This window comes from Alternaria viburni (assembly GCF_023758015.1).
Source record: "Alternaria viburni strain BMP 2772 chromosome Unknown scaffold_6, whole genome shotgun sequence".
Taxonomy (NCBI): domain Eukaryota; kingdom Fungi; phylum Ascomycota; class Dothideomycetes; order Pleosporales; family Pleosporaceae; genus Alternaria; species Alternaria viburni.
In genome coordinates, this window is record NW_026055775.1 from 43,780 (window position 1) to 58,589 (window position 14,810).

Below are 14,810 nucleotides of genomic sequence, written 5' to 3' on the forward strand. Positions count from 1 at the left end.
ACCCACCACAAGTGAGGCGAGCGCAGTGAAGATCACAGTAGGAATCAAAGTCTCATATCGTATATCCGCTGTTGCTTTCGATCTCAGGACGAACCAACTTGGAGATTGATCGTGCATTTGGTGAGGAAACGATGGGATCGTTGAGTGGAAATCAAAATGAGCGCTTTCGGCGTTTGCAAAACAGCAAGGCGATTGTCTTCTGGAATAAGTGTCCGAAGTCATCAGCCGCGTTCCTTTGTGGGCACATGCAAACGCGGGCTGGACCAATCTACACGTTCCTGAGGGGCACTGCAATTCTGGTCGCTATGATGCCGCAGACCCACTGTGATAGCTCCTAGCCAACTATAAGCTCAGCTGGGGAGTAAACCATGGTACCTAGGAACTGTGCATAAGGGGACAGAACAAAGATCGTTCAGCACCTCAGTTCAGAGAATATTCGAGAATGTACACAGCTACTTCCCAAAACAATGAATAAGTCAGGCGAATACACCACATGGTGATCATCGATCGTGAGATAGCCGTTGTGCCAAAGTGTGGTTCACTAGTGGATCGGGCCACGCTGAACCGGAATACACAGACTGGATGATATCATCTTGATGTTTACTCACTCTTTCTATGAGACCGCCATGGTGTGTAGACAGGACTCGCAGATCAGGTACTGGGTACATAGAAGCAAATACCAAAGAGCGCGTTCACACCGCACTTCATGAGAATTGAGACGACTTGATCGAGTTCTGAAAACAGTGTGTGGACGTTCGCGGCGAATTGTATCGTATACATGTGTAAAGGGCACACTTGTGGCATGTAGCAAATTGAAAAGTGAACGCTGCGCAGGGTGCCGGGTCTTCGCATTGTCTAAAGGGAGACTTACAGTGACTCCTTCTAAGAGAGCGCACATGTAAGGGTACACCTCACCAGGTTGGCTGATAGAGATCGGTCCGAATCTCCCTTGGAGGCTTGGAGGCTTTTACGCTAGGTGCTGTCAATTGTCATGTGTCGGACACTATCTGGGCCGACAATACTTCTAGATGTGCATGGAGTATGGCCCCTCAGCGGCTTAACAGCATGGCGGCCGCGTTGACAGCTAGGGGACCTCTTTTGAGATGGCTTCGACGGATGCGTACCGGGTATTGTTGCCGACACGACACAGGGTTTGACGTCAGATCCAACAGGAGTTGAGTGTGAGCATAGGCTAGGTTGCAAAGCATTTGAATCGATTAGCCCCCTCTTGCACGCCGCATTGGCATCGGAGCGGCACGTCCACGTGGAGTGTTACATCGGCATGATGCCCATAAACCGACTCAGAGATCTCAGGTTGTCTACAGTTGGTGGAATTGGGTATGCCCAGCTCGTAGGCGCACAGCTGTTTACAGATTTGTCACTGCGGGATGCCTTAGTCTGCGCCTCGTATAGGATAGGATCTTTGGTGGCTGCCTGGGTGGAGTCTTCCCAGGCTGACTGCGGTGAACATGTAATAAGCGGTGTGCGCTCTGGGATGATGCTCTATTGCCTTGCGTGCTTTTGTCACCAAGATGCGGAGAAGAGACTATGACGGTAGAAGCTCTTGAGGCAAATTGCGCATCCGGCCGGGGATCCACCCTCCTTACAAAGGACCGCGCGGTCCGTGTAGCATGCAACTGGCCCTGGACTGTCTTTGCCGTGTGAGGTAGTTCTTTCATAAGGATTGCTCTACCAGACGAGAGTACACGATCATCATCAACACCAGCGGTTGAGGCGCTTTAGACACCGGACATGGGCATGTTCGCGGACCGAGCTTCAGAGAACATGCAGGTGCATGCGAGATCGTTAAAGTTGCGTTTCGAGAAAGTGAGACCGGAGGAACTAACAGCCGTTAGCGTCGAATTCGCGTCAGGAATTTGGAATAAACACCACCAGACTGTCGGTAAGTCAACACGGAATGTCGCGTATGCGCCGTATGAGATTGGCGATTCCCGAGGCTCCGGGATTTGTCAAGCAACACACGATTTTCGTCCTCGTGGCATCTAGCAGTCCCTTATGTGAAGCAGGCACATCCATGTCGCTCGGTTGCGATTGGTCAGATCTCCAAGGATTTCGTATCGCGATTGGATAAAGGTTGTTTCGCGACGATCTCCCGTGCGACTCTGCGCGTCTGCACTCTGATTACTGTGTCATTGACGACAACAAGGTTGCCATTCTTATCACATTGTCGTGATTTGGAAATTTGGTCCATCATCCTGCAAGCCCTAGTTGTAATCGTGCCGGAGCACGTTTCGGAGTTCAGCATGGTATTCGACTTTTGGGATTTGTTATCGTTCGCATCTTGCTTGACAAATTATCCCCAGGCCTTATATGGGTCGCGAGTGTCCACGTTTCCAGCAGACCAAAATGTCTTCTCCCGCTACAAGCTCAACTGGCTCTCAGTCTTCATCCACTTCTTCTCCAAGGATCATGGCTTCTGCCACCCACCATGCGTCGTCGCATCCTTTCCTATCACCTGCACACGCCTCCGACATATCATCATGGACAACTTCATTACCCAGACCCCAGTTGTGTCCGTCGACAGAGTCTCATTCCGGTCTTCAGTCCCAGGAACAAGCTATCGAGGCCTACCGACAAATGAAAGCTGCACTATTCTCGAGAGCCATGAGCCCTAGCATAACCAAGCCCGCATGAGCATCTTGCGGAGGCGCGGTTCTCCGCCGCATACCATATGCCAACCCACACATACTAATGAGACGACTTACATTTAACGACCAATGGCGTCATACGCCGCCTTATACGGCAGATACCTGGAGGCTGGAACCTCGACGATACCCTAATGGCACGGAGCGTTGCTAGTGCAAACGACGGAGATACTGGTGGTCTGAGAGCCGACATATGGTGACGACGCCATATGATTAGTCCAGATTCATTCTTGGTGGACATTGCAGTCCGGAACGTCCTCATGGTTCGAGACGTAGGGCGACGCTAGAATATCACTACTGTTAATTCACGGCTCTACAAGAGTTCTCGAACATTTTGTTCTACGTCATTGCATGTTTTGCGAGTCTGGCCCATCTTGAAATCCGTCTCTTGTACACCGGTGAACTTCCTGGCAACCGCTGCATGCAGCCCTGGAGGTGTGGTCGTGCCCTGCTTTGTGGGAGGCGAAGTATTGTGTAGCCAATCTCAGACCTTCTGAGATACTGTTCATACTGCCCGAAGCTAACCCTGATGCTGAGACAAGATCGAAATCGCGCGAAAAGAGGCTTTGTGGAAGCTCGGTTGCGACATTGCTCAGGATACGTGAAATGGCAGAGCTACATCATCAGCTTGGCACTTGGACATGGCCTTATCGATAGCTTGACGGGTCCGTGCGTCAAAAGTTCGCCGAACGCGACTCTGCGCGTTCGCAAACGAAGACAGCAACATTACAACCCAGCCAACCCTTCGCGGCGATACCGATACTGCAGCCAATCACAACATGTCTGGAAACACGCCCAAAACCATGTCCAAGGGACTGATGGGGATGAAGGTACGCAGATCACTACTGGATTACCCTGGGAATACGCTGAACGTGAGTAGTTTATGCAGCGCGCGGCCGCAAAGTCTTCGCCCTCGACGCCCAATGGCCCGCCTAGCAAGAAAGCACGCCTTTCAAATGGTGCATCCGCTGTAGGAACCTCGGATCACGACATCATACAATCAGGACTAGATGCGGAAGAAGCGAAGCGCCAGGCGGCCCTTGACAAAGCTGCGCAACATGCGGGTGAGACAAAGTGGGTGTTGAGTTTCAAGGACCCTCTCGAAGGAAAGAGACAAGATGCAATGAAGGTTAGGCAAGCGGGATTCGCTGAGCTCGACGCAGAGGACGAGGACGAGGACGATGAGGAAGATGTTAAGCCTATAAGAATGCAGTTCGGCGGTGGTGTCAAGAAGAAGGCAGATGTGTGTACAATTTGCACTTGCGATAGAATCAAACTGACGAAATGCAGACAACGGTGCCTTTTGTCAAGGCCGAGAACTCGGAATCAGAATCCGAGCATTCTTCAGACGAGTATGATTCGGACGATCCTGCCGCAGATCTGATCCGACAGACCAAGCGCGAAATGGCCACGGAAAAGCGCGAATCCAAGAACAAGCGGGGCGACGATTCCGTCAAGGCAACACCGAAGCGACAGAAGGACGATGGCGACCTACAGGGCCTGACATCGATATCAGGCAGTCGACGGTCCGGAGGCGGGGGCGGCTTCGGTGGCATGGCCAACATGGAATGCTATAAATGTGGGCAAAAGGGACATATTTCAGCCAACTGCTCATCTACACCACGAGGATCTGCAGGCAGAGGCAAAGGTAAGGGCCGGAGGTAGCCGCGGCGACGTCTTCTCGATGTATTTGTACACTTGGTCCGGTTCAGTGATACCCCATGAAGACTCCGTCTTCAGTTGCACTTTGGTCATCCGACCTTGTCCCCGTCTTGGATGAGCATGTACTCGTCTCCGACCATCATCTTCATTTGACTGTCGTCCATGAAGTTGGCGTGATCGCCATTCAAGGCAGCGCCGTCTTTGTCGTACATGAACTTGGCCAGCGCCAGATAGTCGGGGAAGACGAAGGTGCAGATGGCATCGTAGTCCATGAGCTTGGCTTTGCCGTGCATAATGTCTTGTATGGCTTTTCGATCCCGCTCCAGATGGTATGTCTGTGGCGGTCTCAGCTTGGGTGCTATGTAGTGGACTGCGCTCGGGCTGTACAAGGCTGTAGCTGAGGATGCCATGGCGCTGCAGGATGGGAACTGCGCGCTGTGCGTGGTTGTTGTTATAGTACTCGATAAAGTCGGCATCCGACATGCCATCTTTCTTCTTGATGTATATAGTCGCCTTGACAACCTTTCTGAAGCCAGTCGTGTTCGCGTAACCTGCTTGAAATGCCTTGGGTACCATGTTGTCACGTAGACGAAGATCAACGGTGACGGGCACGGGCAGTAGCCAGCCCTAGTGTCTTGTCGACAATGCAGGGCCCACCGTATCTGACGTTGGTCGTTACCACAACGCCGGACGCTGCTGCATTCATTGTTTGGTGAGTAGAGCCGCACTCAGCGCCTGCCACTTCCCCGCCACAATATACGCTGTCCCTCACCGCCTCTTGTCTGCCACAGCTGCAGGCAATTGATTAGTCTCGGACCACAGTGAATCACCAGCGGACCCGCCTGTCCGACCATTGTCCGCTCCACCGCACGTCTTGTGGATGCTCCCATCGCTAGGCGCACGACAGTCTCTGGGAAACCTGTCGCTGGTACCACGACACCGAACACTCGTTCCCAGGCTACCGGTTGCCTGGTCGATCGCACAGTACACAACATCGTCATCACACTGCTCAGCCTCGACTCGGCTCGCCACCAGTCACCTCGGATCACGCGCCATACATAACCCGCTTCGCTGCCAGGCCGCCGTCGTCCCGCTACCAGCTACGCATCGCGCCCTTGCGACTTCGCTGAGAAGAAAGCAGTCAGCCGCCATGGCGGAAGAGCTAGGACGAGAGGCCGGGGGGAGGTCGCGCATAGAAGACCTGGAAAGGCCACAACTCGACGATCGCTCCTACCGAATCATCACTCTACCAAATCAACTAGAGGTCCTATTGATACACGAGGCGGGGACGGACAAGGCTAGTGCGGCGCTGGATGTCAATGTGGGCAGCTTCAGCGATGCGCCGGATATGCCGGGTATCGCGCACGCGGTGGAACATCTGCTGTTCATGGGGACTGAGAAGTACCCAGAGGAGAACGCCTACAACCAATATCTGACACGCCACGGCGGGTATTCGAATGCCTTCACAGCCTCTACCTCAACCAACTACTACTTTGAGCTTTCATACCCTTCCTCCACACCTGCGAGCAGCCAAACCGCATCGCCAGACGTGTCACAAACTAATCTGTCAGAGTCCAAGGACGAGTCGCCGCTATGGGGAGGGCTGGACCGCTTCGGCCAGTTCTTCATCAGTCCTCTGTTCTTGGAAGACACGGTCGATCGCGAGCTCAAGGCTGTGGACTCAGAGAATAAGAAGAACCTCCAAAATGATACCTGGCGGATGCATCAGCTTAACAAGGCATTGGCCAATCCAGATCATCCCTACAACCATTTCTCGACCGGAAGCTACAAGACCCTCCATGACGAGCCCATAGCACGAGGCGTGAAGATTCGAGACGAGTTTATCAAGTTTCACTCAACGCACTATTCTGCAAACCGGATGAAGTTAGTCGTCCTAGGCCGAGAGAGCCTTGACACACTGGAAACATGGGTGGAGGAGATCTTCGCTAAAGTCCCGAACAAGAACCTTGGACAAAATCGATGGGATATGCCCGTTTACACTGGGAATGAACTGTTGACACAGACGTTTGCCAGACCGGTCTTGGAATCACGGTCGTTAGAGCTTACATTCGCCTATCGCGATGAAGAGAAGTTTTACGAGTCACATCCTTCAAGATACCTTAGTCACTTGCTCGGTCACGAAGGTCCCGGTAGCATCCTTGCACACATCAAAGCAAAGGGCTGGGCGAACGGACTTGGTGCTGGAGGCTCTACCCTATGCCCTGGCTCAGGGCTGTTCACTGTCAATATCAAATTGACCGAGGAGGGGCTCAAGAATTACAAAGAGGTTGCCAAGCTTGTCTTCCAATACATCGGATTGATGCGCGATCAGCCACCTCTCGAATGGGTAGTCGAGGAGCAAATGCGGATCAGTGAAGTGGAGTTCCGATTTAAGCAAAAGAGCCCACCTAGCCGCACTGCCAGTGGTCTCGCCGGTATCATGCAGAGGCCTTACGACCGCAAGATGCTTCTAAGCGGTCCAGCCATCATCAAGAAGTTCGATGCCCAGCTGATCAGTGAGGCTATGTCCTACCTTCGACCAGACAACTTCAGGATGACGATCATTAGTCAAGATTTCCCAGGTGGATGGGATCAAAAGGAAAAGTGGTATGGAACAGAGCACAAGGTCGAAAACATGCCAGAAGACTTCCTTGCCGAGATCAGACAAGCATTCGAGAGCAAGAGCCGGCCGGCAGAGCTACACTTCCCGCACAAGAATGAGTTCATCCCGACCCGGCTCGAAGTAGAGAAGAAAGAGGTTGAACAGCCGACCAAGGAGCCGAAGCTCATCCGCCACGACGACAACGTGCGCATCTGGTGGAAGAAGGATGATCAGTTCTGGGTACCCAAGGCTAACGTTCATATCTACTTCCGAACACCCATCACCAGCATCACAGCTCGTATCACGTTATTGTGCACGCTCTATCGTGAGCTTGTAAATGACGCTCTAGTGGAGTATTCCTACGACGCCGACCTATCCGGTTTGGTCTACGACTTCACCAACCACATCAGTGGCCTTTCGATTACCGTCAGCGGCTACAACGACAAGTTGCACGTATTGCTGGAGAAGGTCTTACTGCAAGTACGGGATCTTGAAGTATCAGAAGATCGTTTCAGGATCATTCACGACCGTATGCTTCGTTCTCTACGCAACTGGGAGTACGGGCAGCCCTTCCATCAGGTTGGGACATACTCTCGGCAATTCAAGAGTGAGAAGAGCGTAATGAACGACGAACTTCTTCCAGAGCTTGAGAACGTGACGGCTCAGGACGTACAGCAGTTCTTCCCGCAAATCCTGGCGCAATGTCAAATCGAGGTTTTGGCACATGGCAACCTATACAAGGAGGAAGCTCTGAAGATTACTGATCTAGTAGAACGCACTATAAAGCCAAGGAGACTGCCATCGAATCAGTTACCTACACGCCGGGGACTCATCTGGCCATCCGGCAGTAACTTCATCTACGAGAAACAACTAAAAGATCCCCAAAACGTCAATCACTGCATCGAATATAGCTTATATGCCGGTCACCGTTACGACAGCGTCACGCGCGCCAAGCTCCTGCTTCTTGGGCAGATGACGGACGAGCCGTGTTTCAATCAACTTCGTACCATTGAGCAGCTTGGCTATGTCGTGTTCTCTGGCCCTAGCTTCCACGACATTTGGTCAGGATATCGCATTCTCATCCAGAGTGAGAAAGATTGTCGGTACCTTGAAGGTCGCATCGAGAACTTCCTCAACACGTTCGAGCAGACACTAAACGACATGAATGAGGAAGACTTTGAGAGTCACAAGCGTGCGATGATTAACAAGAGGCTCGCGAAACTGAAGAATCTATCGTCGGAGGACAATAGGTTCTGGAATCACATTTACAGTGATTCGTATGATTTCCTGCAAGGTATGCTGTCACCTAGACCCGTGCACTAGTACATTTCTAACGAGTATACAGCCGATGTTGATGCTGCGACTATCGAGAAGCTTACCAAGAAGGACATGGTAGACTTCTACAGTCACTACATCTCGACTTCATCCTCTCAACGATCCAAACTCTCAGTACATCTACAAGCGCAAGCCAAGGCCAAGGAGCCCTCGCTCGAGGAGAAGAAGACTGCCGCCGCCGCTGCGCTCAAAATCATTCTCGCCGAACACAAGATCACAACCAATGACGAAGCTTTCGAGGGGCGCATCAAGGACGCATCGTCCAATGCGGCTATCTCGGATGCAGTTGCCAGCCACCTCACTGACGATCTCAAGATCGAGAAGGAAGTCGCTAACAAGATCCTCGACGAAGCAAAGGCTGCATTGGGTGTAGCAGATTCAGGTCTGCCGGCCGCGCCTCAGGCCCTGGATACGAGTGCAGATGTCAAGAGCGTAGTGGATGCTTCACAGCCTGTTCTTATCGAGGATGTGCATGCTTGGAAGGCGAGTATGCAAGTCAGCACCGGTGTTCGACCGGTGCGAAACTTGGAAGACTTCGTCGAGGTTGCTGAGAAGCTGTGAGTGAAACTATCGCGCTGAGCTTTCTGTTCAGCAATATATCGAAGAAGAACATGGAGATGCGTTATGAGGATGTAGAAAAAAAGGAAGGGGTGCAGCTTCGTTCCCATCTTAGCGTAGTTTCCCTCGATCTATAAATCAATCATACGTATTGCACGTGTCTGATCTATGATCTCTGAGCAGCCATCTGAACCTCGTCCCATTGTCTCATTAGGTCAAGTTCCCATCGCAAAGGTCTCCGCCTCGTCACTCTTCACGAAGCCGACAGGCGAACCGAAACACCACGCACGTGGGAATCCGATACCCCATTTGGCCATCAAGCTCCGCAAATCTTCTTCTGTGCCTGGAATTACATTGATGAATATACGATCAGTATCGTGGCGGGGTTCCGAATGCACTGCCCCTTCTTCTCCGCCTATCCTAAAAAACGCCACTTCTCTAGAAGCCGGTGTCTCACGCTCCACATCTTGTAGAGAATGTACGAGTGACTGTCGTACGGAGTCACTATACGTGGAACAGCCTACGCAACATATCGATGTACAGGTATGGTCACCCAACTTCTCTTTCTCGATCTTCTTAGTCTCTCTGAGCACCCTCAGCGCCATGTCATTACGTTTTGTGAAGAGAGTGCTTGGTCCGAGGAGTGTGGTACAGAGCTTCCATAGCCTTTGCGTACTAGACTGAGCAAGACCAAAGCCAGTGGCTTCAGCATCGTAGGCGAAAACATTCTCATCTGTGTGCCAGCGTGGTGTATCGTATTCGTGGGTTGTCGTGGTGCAGCGGATAGTCAGCCAGTAATTGTGGATGTTCGCTGCTGACAAGAAAGTCTGTAGCCATGAGAGGAGAGGGAGGAGCCGGTGTATCAAAGTCGCGGGAGAAGACAGTGTAAGAGTTGCCCAGGTGTGGAATGACGGTGGGAGGGACGTGGTGCTTGCGTGGAGGAGAGGACCACAATATGTCCATGAAGAAGGGCTGAGTACTTTTAGCCGTGATGGAGATGTACTGTCAGCTTTGGGGTCTTCTGGCGAGGCATCGTTTGGTGTGGTCGTAGGTGGGTATGGAATGAAAGCGTGAGAGCCGTATTGCGGTAGCGGATCGATGGCTGGCGTTGAAGCATTGTTTATCGTCTTGAATGAGGGCTGCACATTTTCAATTGAGCTGGGTTCATCTTCGTAGAATAGTAACATGTTGAGCGAGTTTGCTCTCAGTACGATTGAGACAGTTCTGCAGATGCTTCTGCAGCGGTTCGTAACTAAAAATAATTTGACTTCTGGAACTACGTGTTTTACGCGCTTTGGTCACACAGGGCGTCTGATTAGTGGTTGATGTTTAGGGCGTGGTGGCACAGGGGGCGCGGCCTCCATCCTTTGACGGACATGCATGGATGTATATGCCACGCATTATTCAAAGAGACCTCGGAATGTCGCCAGACCGGATTGCGCGAATAACACTACCAGGTCTACTCGTCAATGCGGGAGTTGACAAGGTGCTGCTACATAGGTGATCGGTACCTAGGTAGACGCGACCAACGTGGATCGGCCCGTCAGGGTTCCGATGACTTCGTCATACGACGAAGGCGCAGTGGCAGCTCTCCGCATGGAATCACAACACCGCGCAAGGCATAAGGAGCCACTCGGGCCGGAAGGTTGAGACAAGGAGGAGGGATTGACACAGCCAGAATGCTACGACGAGCCATCCTGCGGGCGGCTGCGCGCCCACCACAACTTCTTCGCAGCCCACACACGCGCCGCTATGCGACAGAGCCGCCAGCCTCTCCAGCGTCCTCCCAGTCGCGCATCGAGCGCTTCAATCGCCGCCTGCCAAAGTTTCTGCACAAGTACACCAATGCGCTCGGCAATGCCCCGGTCACGCACATAACGTCGTTCTTTCTCCTCCACGAGCTCACGGCCGTCATCCCTCTGTTCGGTCTCGCTGGCTACTTCCACTACACACACTGGCTGCCTCCGTGGTTCGCAGAAGGGGCTTGGATAGCGTCAGGCGTCGAGCGCTTCGGTCGGTACTTCAAGCGCAAGGGCTGGATACGCAGCGATGAAGCGCTGGAAGCCGAACGTGAGGTCGACGAGATCCAGAAGGATGACAAACAGAGGCAGTGGATGAAGAGCCAGGGTTTGTTGTCGCATTCCGATGACGACGGCATCGGCAGCGAGACTAAGAGGCTGAGGAAGGTGGATCAGGCATGGAACATCAGCGAAGGCGGTGTCAGGCTGGTCGTCGAGTTTGCGACGGCTTACGCGATTGTCAAGATGTTGTTGATTCCGAGAATCGTGTTCAGCGTATGGGCTACTCCCACCTTTGCGCGATGGACGGTCGCCCCGGTCTTGAAGAAGTTCCGCGCCATGTTTGGGAAGAAGGGGAACGGCGCGCCTGGAGCGGGGACTGGTGCTATCGAAGGGGGTGCTGTACCGAAGAGTGGAAGTGGAAAGACTTGATCATCCAAGTGGGCTCTAGTTGCAGACAGGCCCTTGGTAGGTACTCTAGGTCTGTACTGTACATACCATTCTATCGCTGAATGCAGATACATGGTAAGCATTTCTCGATGGGCTACTTCCCAAGTTACGCCTTACTATCGATATCGCGGTGAAGTCTGTATCTCCCTTATCTTCTCATTCGCGTCATAGGCCACCGTTTGCTTCGCTCATTGTCGGCTTTCTCGGCTGTTTCTTTCCCTCGTCTCCAGTCCCCATCCAGCCCAATTCCACGGCCAGCAAGATGTGCTTCAACGACGACGATTACAGCTACGAGTCCAGAGTTGAGGTCCGCAATGGCCAGCGCTACTACACAGAGGATTACTACCCCGGCTTTGGTATGTCTAGACGCCGCAGGTATGGCCTCGGCGGCTCGTACTACCCTTCGCGCTACTACAGCCATACCCCCAGAGGCCGCTACATGAGCAGAGCAGTCACATATCCGAATCGGTACTCCCAGTACGGCGGCGGATATCCAAGTGGTGTCGTTCCTGGAGGTTATTCCAGGGGCGTAATCCCAGGCGGCCACTCCCAGGCCATGGTTCCTCGAGGGTATATTGGAGGTGTCCATCCCGGCCATCCGCCTGCATATACATACGGTACCGGATATCCTGTCGGTGCTCGTAGTATTGTGCCGGTCAATCCCGCAATGGTAAGTTCTCGCTTGTCTTTCGTTGCCCCATCGCGTTTGTTTGCGACTTCCCTTTACTACACCGCTGCCTTGCCCCGCCATCATTGGCTCGCATGTTTTCTTGAACATCGCGTGGCTCTCGGCCTTTACTGCCGCGACACCATCTTTCCCTCGATCTTGTTGTATCTCCCTCCGACCTTCACCTTCCTCCTCCTCTCGCCCTGCTCCACTGTAACCGCGCAATTCCCACCGACCGCCATCGCGACCTGCCTCCTTCACAACTCTCCTAGTCATCGTCCGATCGGCCCTTATCCATCAACTCTTGCAATGGAAGCGTACCCAAAGCCCCGCCACCAATACATCTACAACCCTCGTTACGGCCAACGCGGTTTCCTCTCCTATGCCGGCCAAGCCGCGAATGGCGCCGCGCCCACTGGCGTCATAGGCGGCGGCTATGGCTACGGTGGGCTCGGAGGCGTTGGCGTCGGTATGGGTGTCGGATACGGGGTGGCCGCCTACCAACCTGCGGTATACACCCGTCCCTTGTACCCTCAAACCTACGCCACCAACTACTTTCCCCAGAACTACTATGCCTCCAATTATTCTTACCCTTCCTATGGCGGTGGCTATGGCTACTACAACTACAGCTTGTATGGCTCGCTGTACCCACTTGCTAACTTCTATTACCCCTACCAGAGGACCTACTACAACACCGTACCTAGTTACGGCTACTCGGCGCACGTCTATCCACCTGGCCCAAGTACAACTACCACAACATACCATGTGACGAACAGTCAACCACAAGGACCGCAAGGCTTCTCGGGCCCAAGGACGGTCAGAGAGACAAGGCCAGCATACGTTCACGGTCACACACAGCAAGGTCCCACGCGCGAAGACATCCAGATGGAAAACCGGAGGATCGCGACTGAGCGTGGCTCGTACGACCCGCGCAAGATCAGGCCAGCAGATGCACGCGACGACGATCCTTTCTGGTGTCGCGAGCTCAACGGCGAGTGGCATCTCAGGTCCTACTATCAGATTGAGAACGAGTGTCATCCTGGCCGATGGATGATGGATGCTGATGTCGGCTTCCTCGTCTTCCACCGCGCGTGATTGGAGCGTTCTTCCACAGTCAGCGACGCGCTCAGCAGAGACAAGAGGCGGTTGATGATACGGACAAGAAGGACTGGTCCACATCACGTTAGGCATCAACGGCAATGAGACAATGGGGTGACGGGATCTACGGTTTTCAGGATTTCGTTCATTTATAAAGTGGAGGATACTTCTGCCTAGGTATGAAAGCAGCATATCATGATATTGGCGTTGGGGTTATGAAGGACAGGCGATATTAGGGGTGTTTCTTGGGAGAGTCAGAAAAGCAAGGGCGGAATTGCGACTGCACGATAGACCATAGTAACATAACATAGTACTCAAACATTCGGATTCCGCTCTCGTACTTCCCACTCCTATGGTATTGTTTCGTAATTATATCCTTGACGTTTCAAGTTCCTCATGCAAGACTCATCGAGTCCAACACAAACTCAACGTCGCTCGCGAACAGGCCCATCTAAAGATCCTGCACTTCACATCTTCTCTCCCTGAATCGTGGCAACCACCTTCCGTGTGTGCTTCGAATCTCTGAACTCGAGGTACCAGATGCCTTGCCATGTGCCCGTGTTCAGCTTTCCATTTGTGATCGGAATCGTGACGCTCGCGCCAATCAACGCAGACTTGACATGCGCGGGCATGTCATCGCTGCCTTCTGCATCATGGCGGTACAGTCCCTGGCCCTTCTTGTCCTCTGGCACAATGCGGTCCAGCGCCGTGCTCATGTCAGCGCGAACATCCTGATCCCAGTTCTCGTTCAAGGATAGCGCGCACGATGTGTGTTGAATGAAGAGGTTCAGTAGGCCAGTCTTGTAGTTCTTGATCTCGGGGACTTCTTTGAGGATGTGGTCGGTGATGAGGTAGGAGCCGCGCGACCGGCTGGGGAGGGTGAGGGATTTCTGTGCCCTAGGAACTGTTAACAACTAACAGACACTTTGTATAGGTACAAAACACAAGTACATACCAAGACATGATTGGTACGGAGGTGCAGACGTTCGGACTCTTGCACAGTACGCTTGCGCGCGGTTGGGGTGTTGGTACGAGGTAGTTTGCAAGACTGTTGTAGGGCGCCCAGAATATACCGACGAAGAGCCCTGGGAATAGCGCGATTACGAAGATGAAGACGATCAAGAAGGTCGTGAGATGTGAGCTTGTAGAGTGTGGTTGCGGCATTGCGTTGAGCTAGAGTTCGGAGAGTTGAGTCGCGTTATGTGGGGTGCAGTGACGTCAGACGAGTGTCGCTGTGGGGTTAGGTCGTCTTGAATGTAAAGAGCATGTCCGTTTTCAAACCTCACATCCAATATACGCACATACGCCCTGGGTGTATGGTCCTTGACGCAATAAAGATGGGGTGCTACGCTGAGCCAATGCTGAACCACACGTAGCGAGGTCCTTCCGCCGGGCACATCCTCGTTTTCTTCTCTTTCCGCTTTTAACCCATCAACAACGACTTCAATTGACCTTCAGGGCCTATAGGACGCGCTTCCTACGCGTTTTTCGTGTGAATTCAAAACTACTGAATCAATAGTAAATGTATGTAAAGTAGAAGGTTCGGACATTATGCCTACGGACCATGAGCGAACGGATATCTCAAGCTTTCACAGAACAGAAGGCCGAAAGATCACCCACCTTCAATGCAGTCTGCTTTTTTTGAGCCACTGTTGTGTAGAAGTGGAGCTCGTTGGGTCTTACATGTACAACGAGCATATACCAGCATGCTCAGGTTTAACGCATGCTGATGTCTGACATAGCCCAACACTTGT

General features: G+C 52.7%; 6 protein-coding genes across 6 annotated transcripts; 4 read left to right on the forward strand and 2 right to left on the reverse strand.

Moving 5' to 3' along the window:
* Nucleotides 1-3,445: 3,445 nt before the first annotated feature.
* Nucleotides 3,446-4,331, forward strand: J4E79_003451 (uncharacterized protein; the record flags this gene model as incomplete). Its single annotated transcript, XM_049352345.1, has 3 exons — nt 3,446-3,496; nt 3,547-3,909; nt 3,957-4,331. 3 exons carry the CDS (start codon nt 3,446-3,448, stop codon nt 4,329-4,331), a joined length of 789 nt encoding a protein of 262 aa, XP_049212724.1.
* Nucleotides 4,332-4,417: 86 nt separating this feature from the next.
* J4E79_003452 (uncharacterized protein) lies at nt 4,418-4,904 on the reverse strand (the record flags this gene model as incomplete). The annotated part of the gene is made up of 2 exons (XM_049352346.1): nt 4,418-4,663; nt 4,716-4,904. 2 exons carry the CDS (start codon nt 4,902-4,904, stop codon nt 4,418-4,420), a joined length of 435 nt encoding a protein of 144 aa, XP_049212725.1.
* Nucleotides 4,905-5,478: 574 nt separating this feature from the next.
* On the forward strand, nt 5,479-8,826 carry J4E79_003453 (uncharacterized protein; the record flags this gene model as incomplete). Its single annotated transcript, XM_049352347.1, has 2 exons — nt 5,479-8,224; nt 8,276-8,826. 2 exons carry the CDS (start codon nt 5,479-5,481, stop codon nt 8,824-8,826), a joined length of 3,297 nt encoding a protein of 1,098 aa, XP_049212726.1.
* Nucleotides 8,827-10,502: 1,676 nt separating this feature from the next.
* J4E79_003454 (uncharacterized protein) lies at nt 10,503-11,273 on the forward strand (the record flags this gene model as incomplete). The annotated part of the gene is made up of 1 exon (XM_049352348.1): nt 10,503-11,273. The coding sequence occupies one exon, from the start codon at nt 10,503-10,505 to the stop codon at nt 11,271-11,273; it is 771 nt and encodes a 256-aa protein (XP_049212727.1).
* A 994-nt stretch (nt 11,274-12,267) lies between these two features.
* On the forward strand, nt 12,268-13,053 carry J4E79_003455 (uncharacterized protein; the record flags this gene model as incomplete). Its single annotated transcript, XM_049352349.1, has 1 exon — nt 12,268-13,053. One exon carries the CDS (start codon nt 12,268-12,270, stop codon nt 13,051-13,053), a length of 786 nt encoding a protein of 261 aa, XP_049212728.1.
* Nucleotides 13,054-13,523: 470 nt separating this feature from the next.
* Nucleotides 13,524-14,220, reverse strand: J4E79_003456 (uncharacterized protein; the record flags this gene model as incomplete). Its single annotated transcript, XM_049352350.1, has 2 exons — nt 13,524-13,953; nt 14,012-14,220. 2 exons carry the CDS (start codon nt 14,218-14,220, stop codon nt 13,524-13,526), a joined length of 639 nt encoding a protein of 212 aa, XP_049212729.1.
* Between the last annotated feature and the right edge of the window lie 590 nt (nt 14,221-14,810).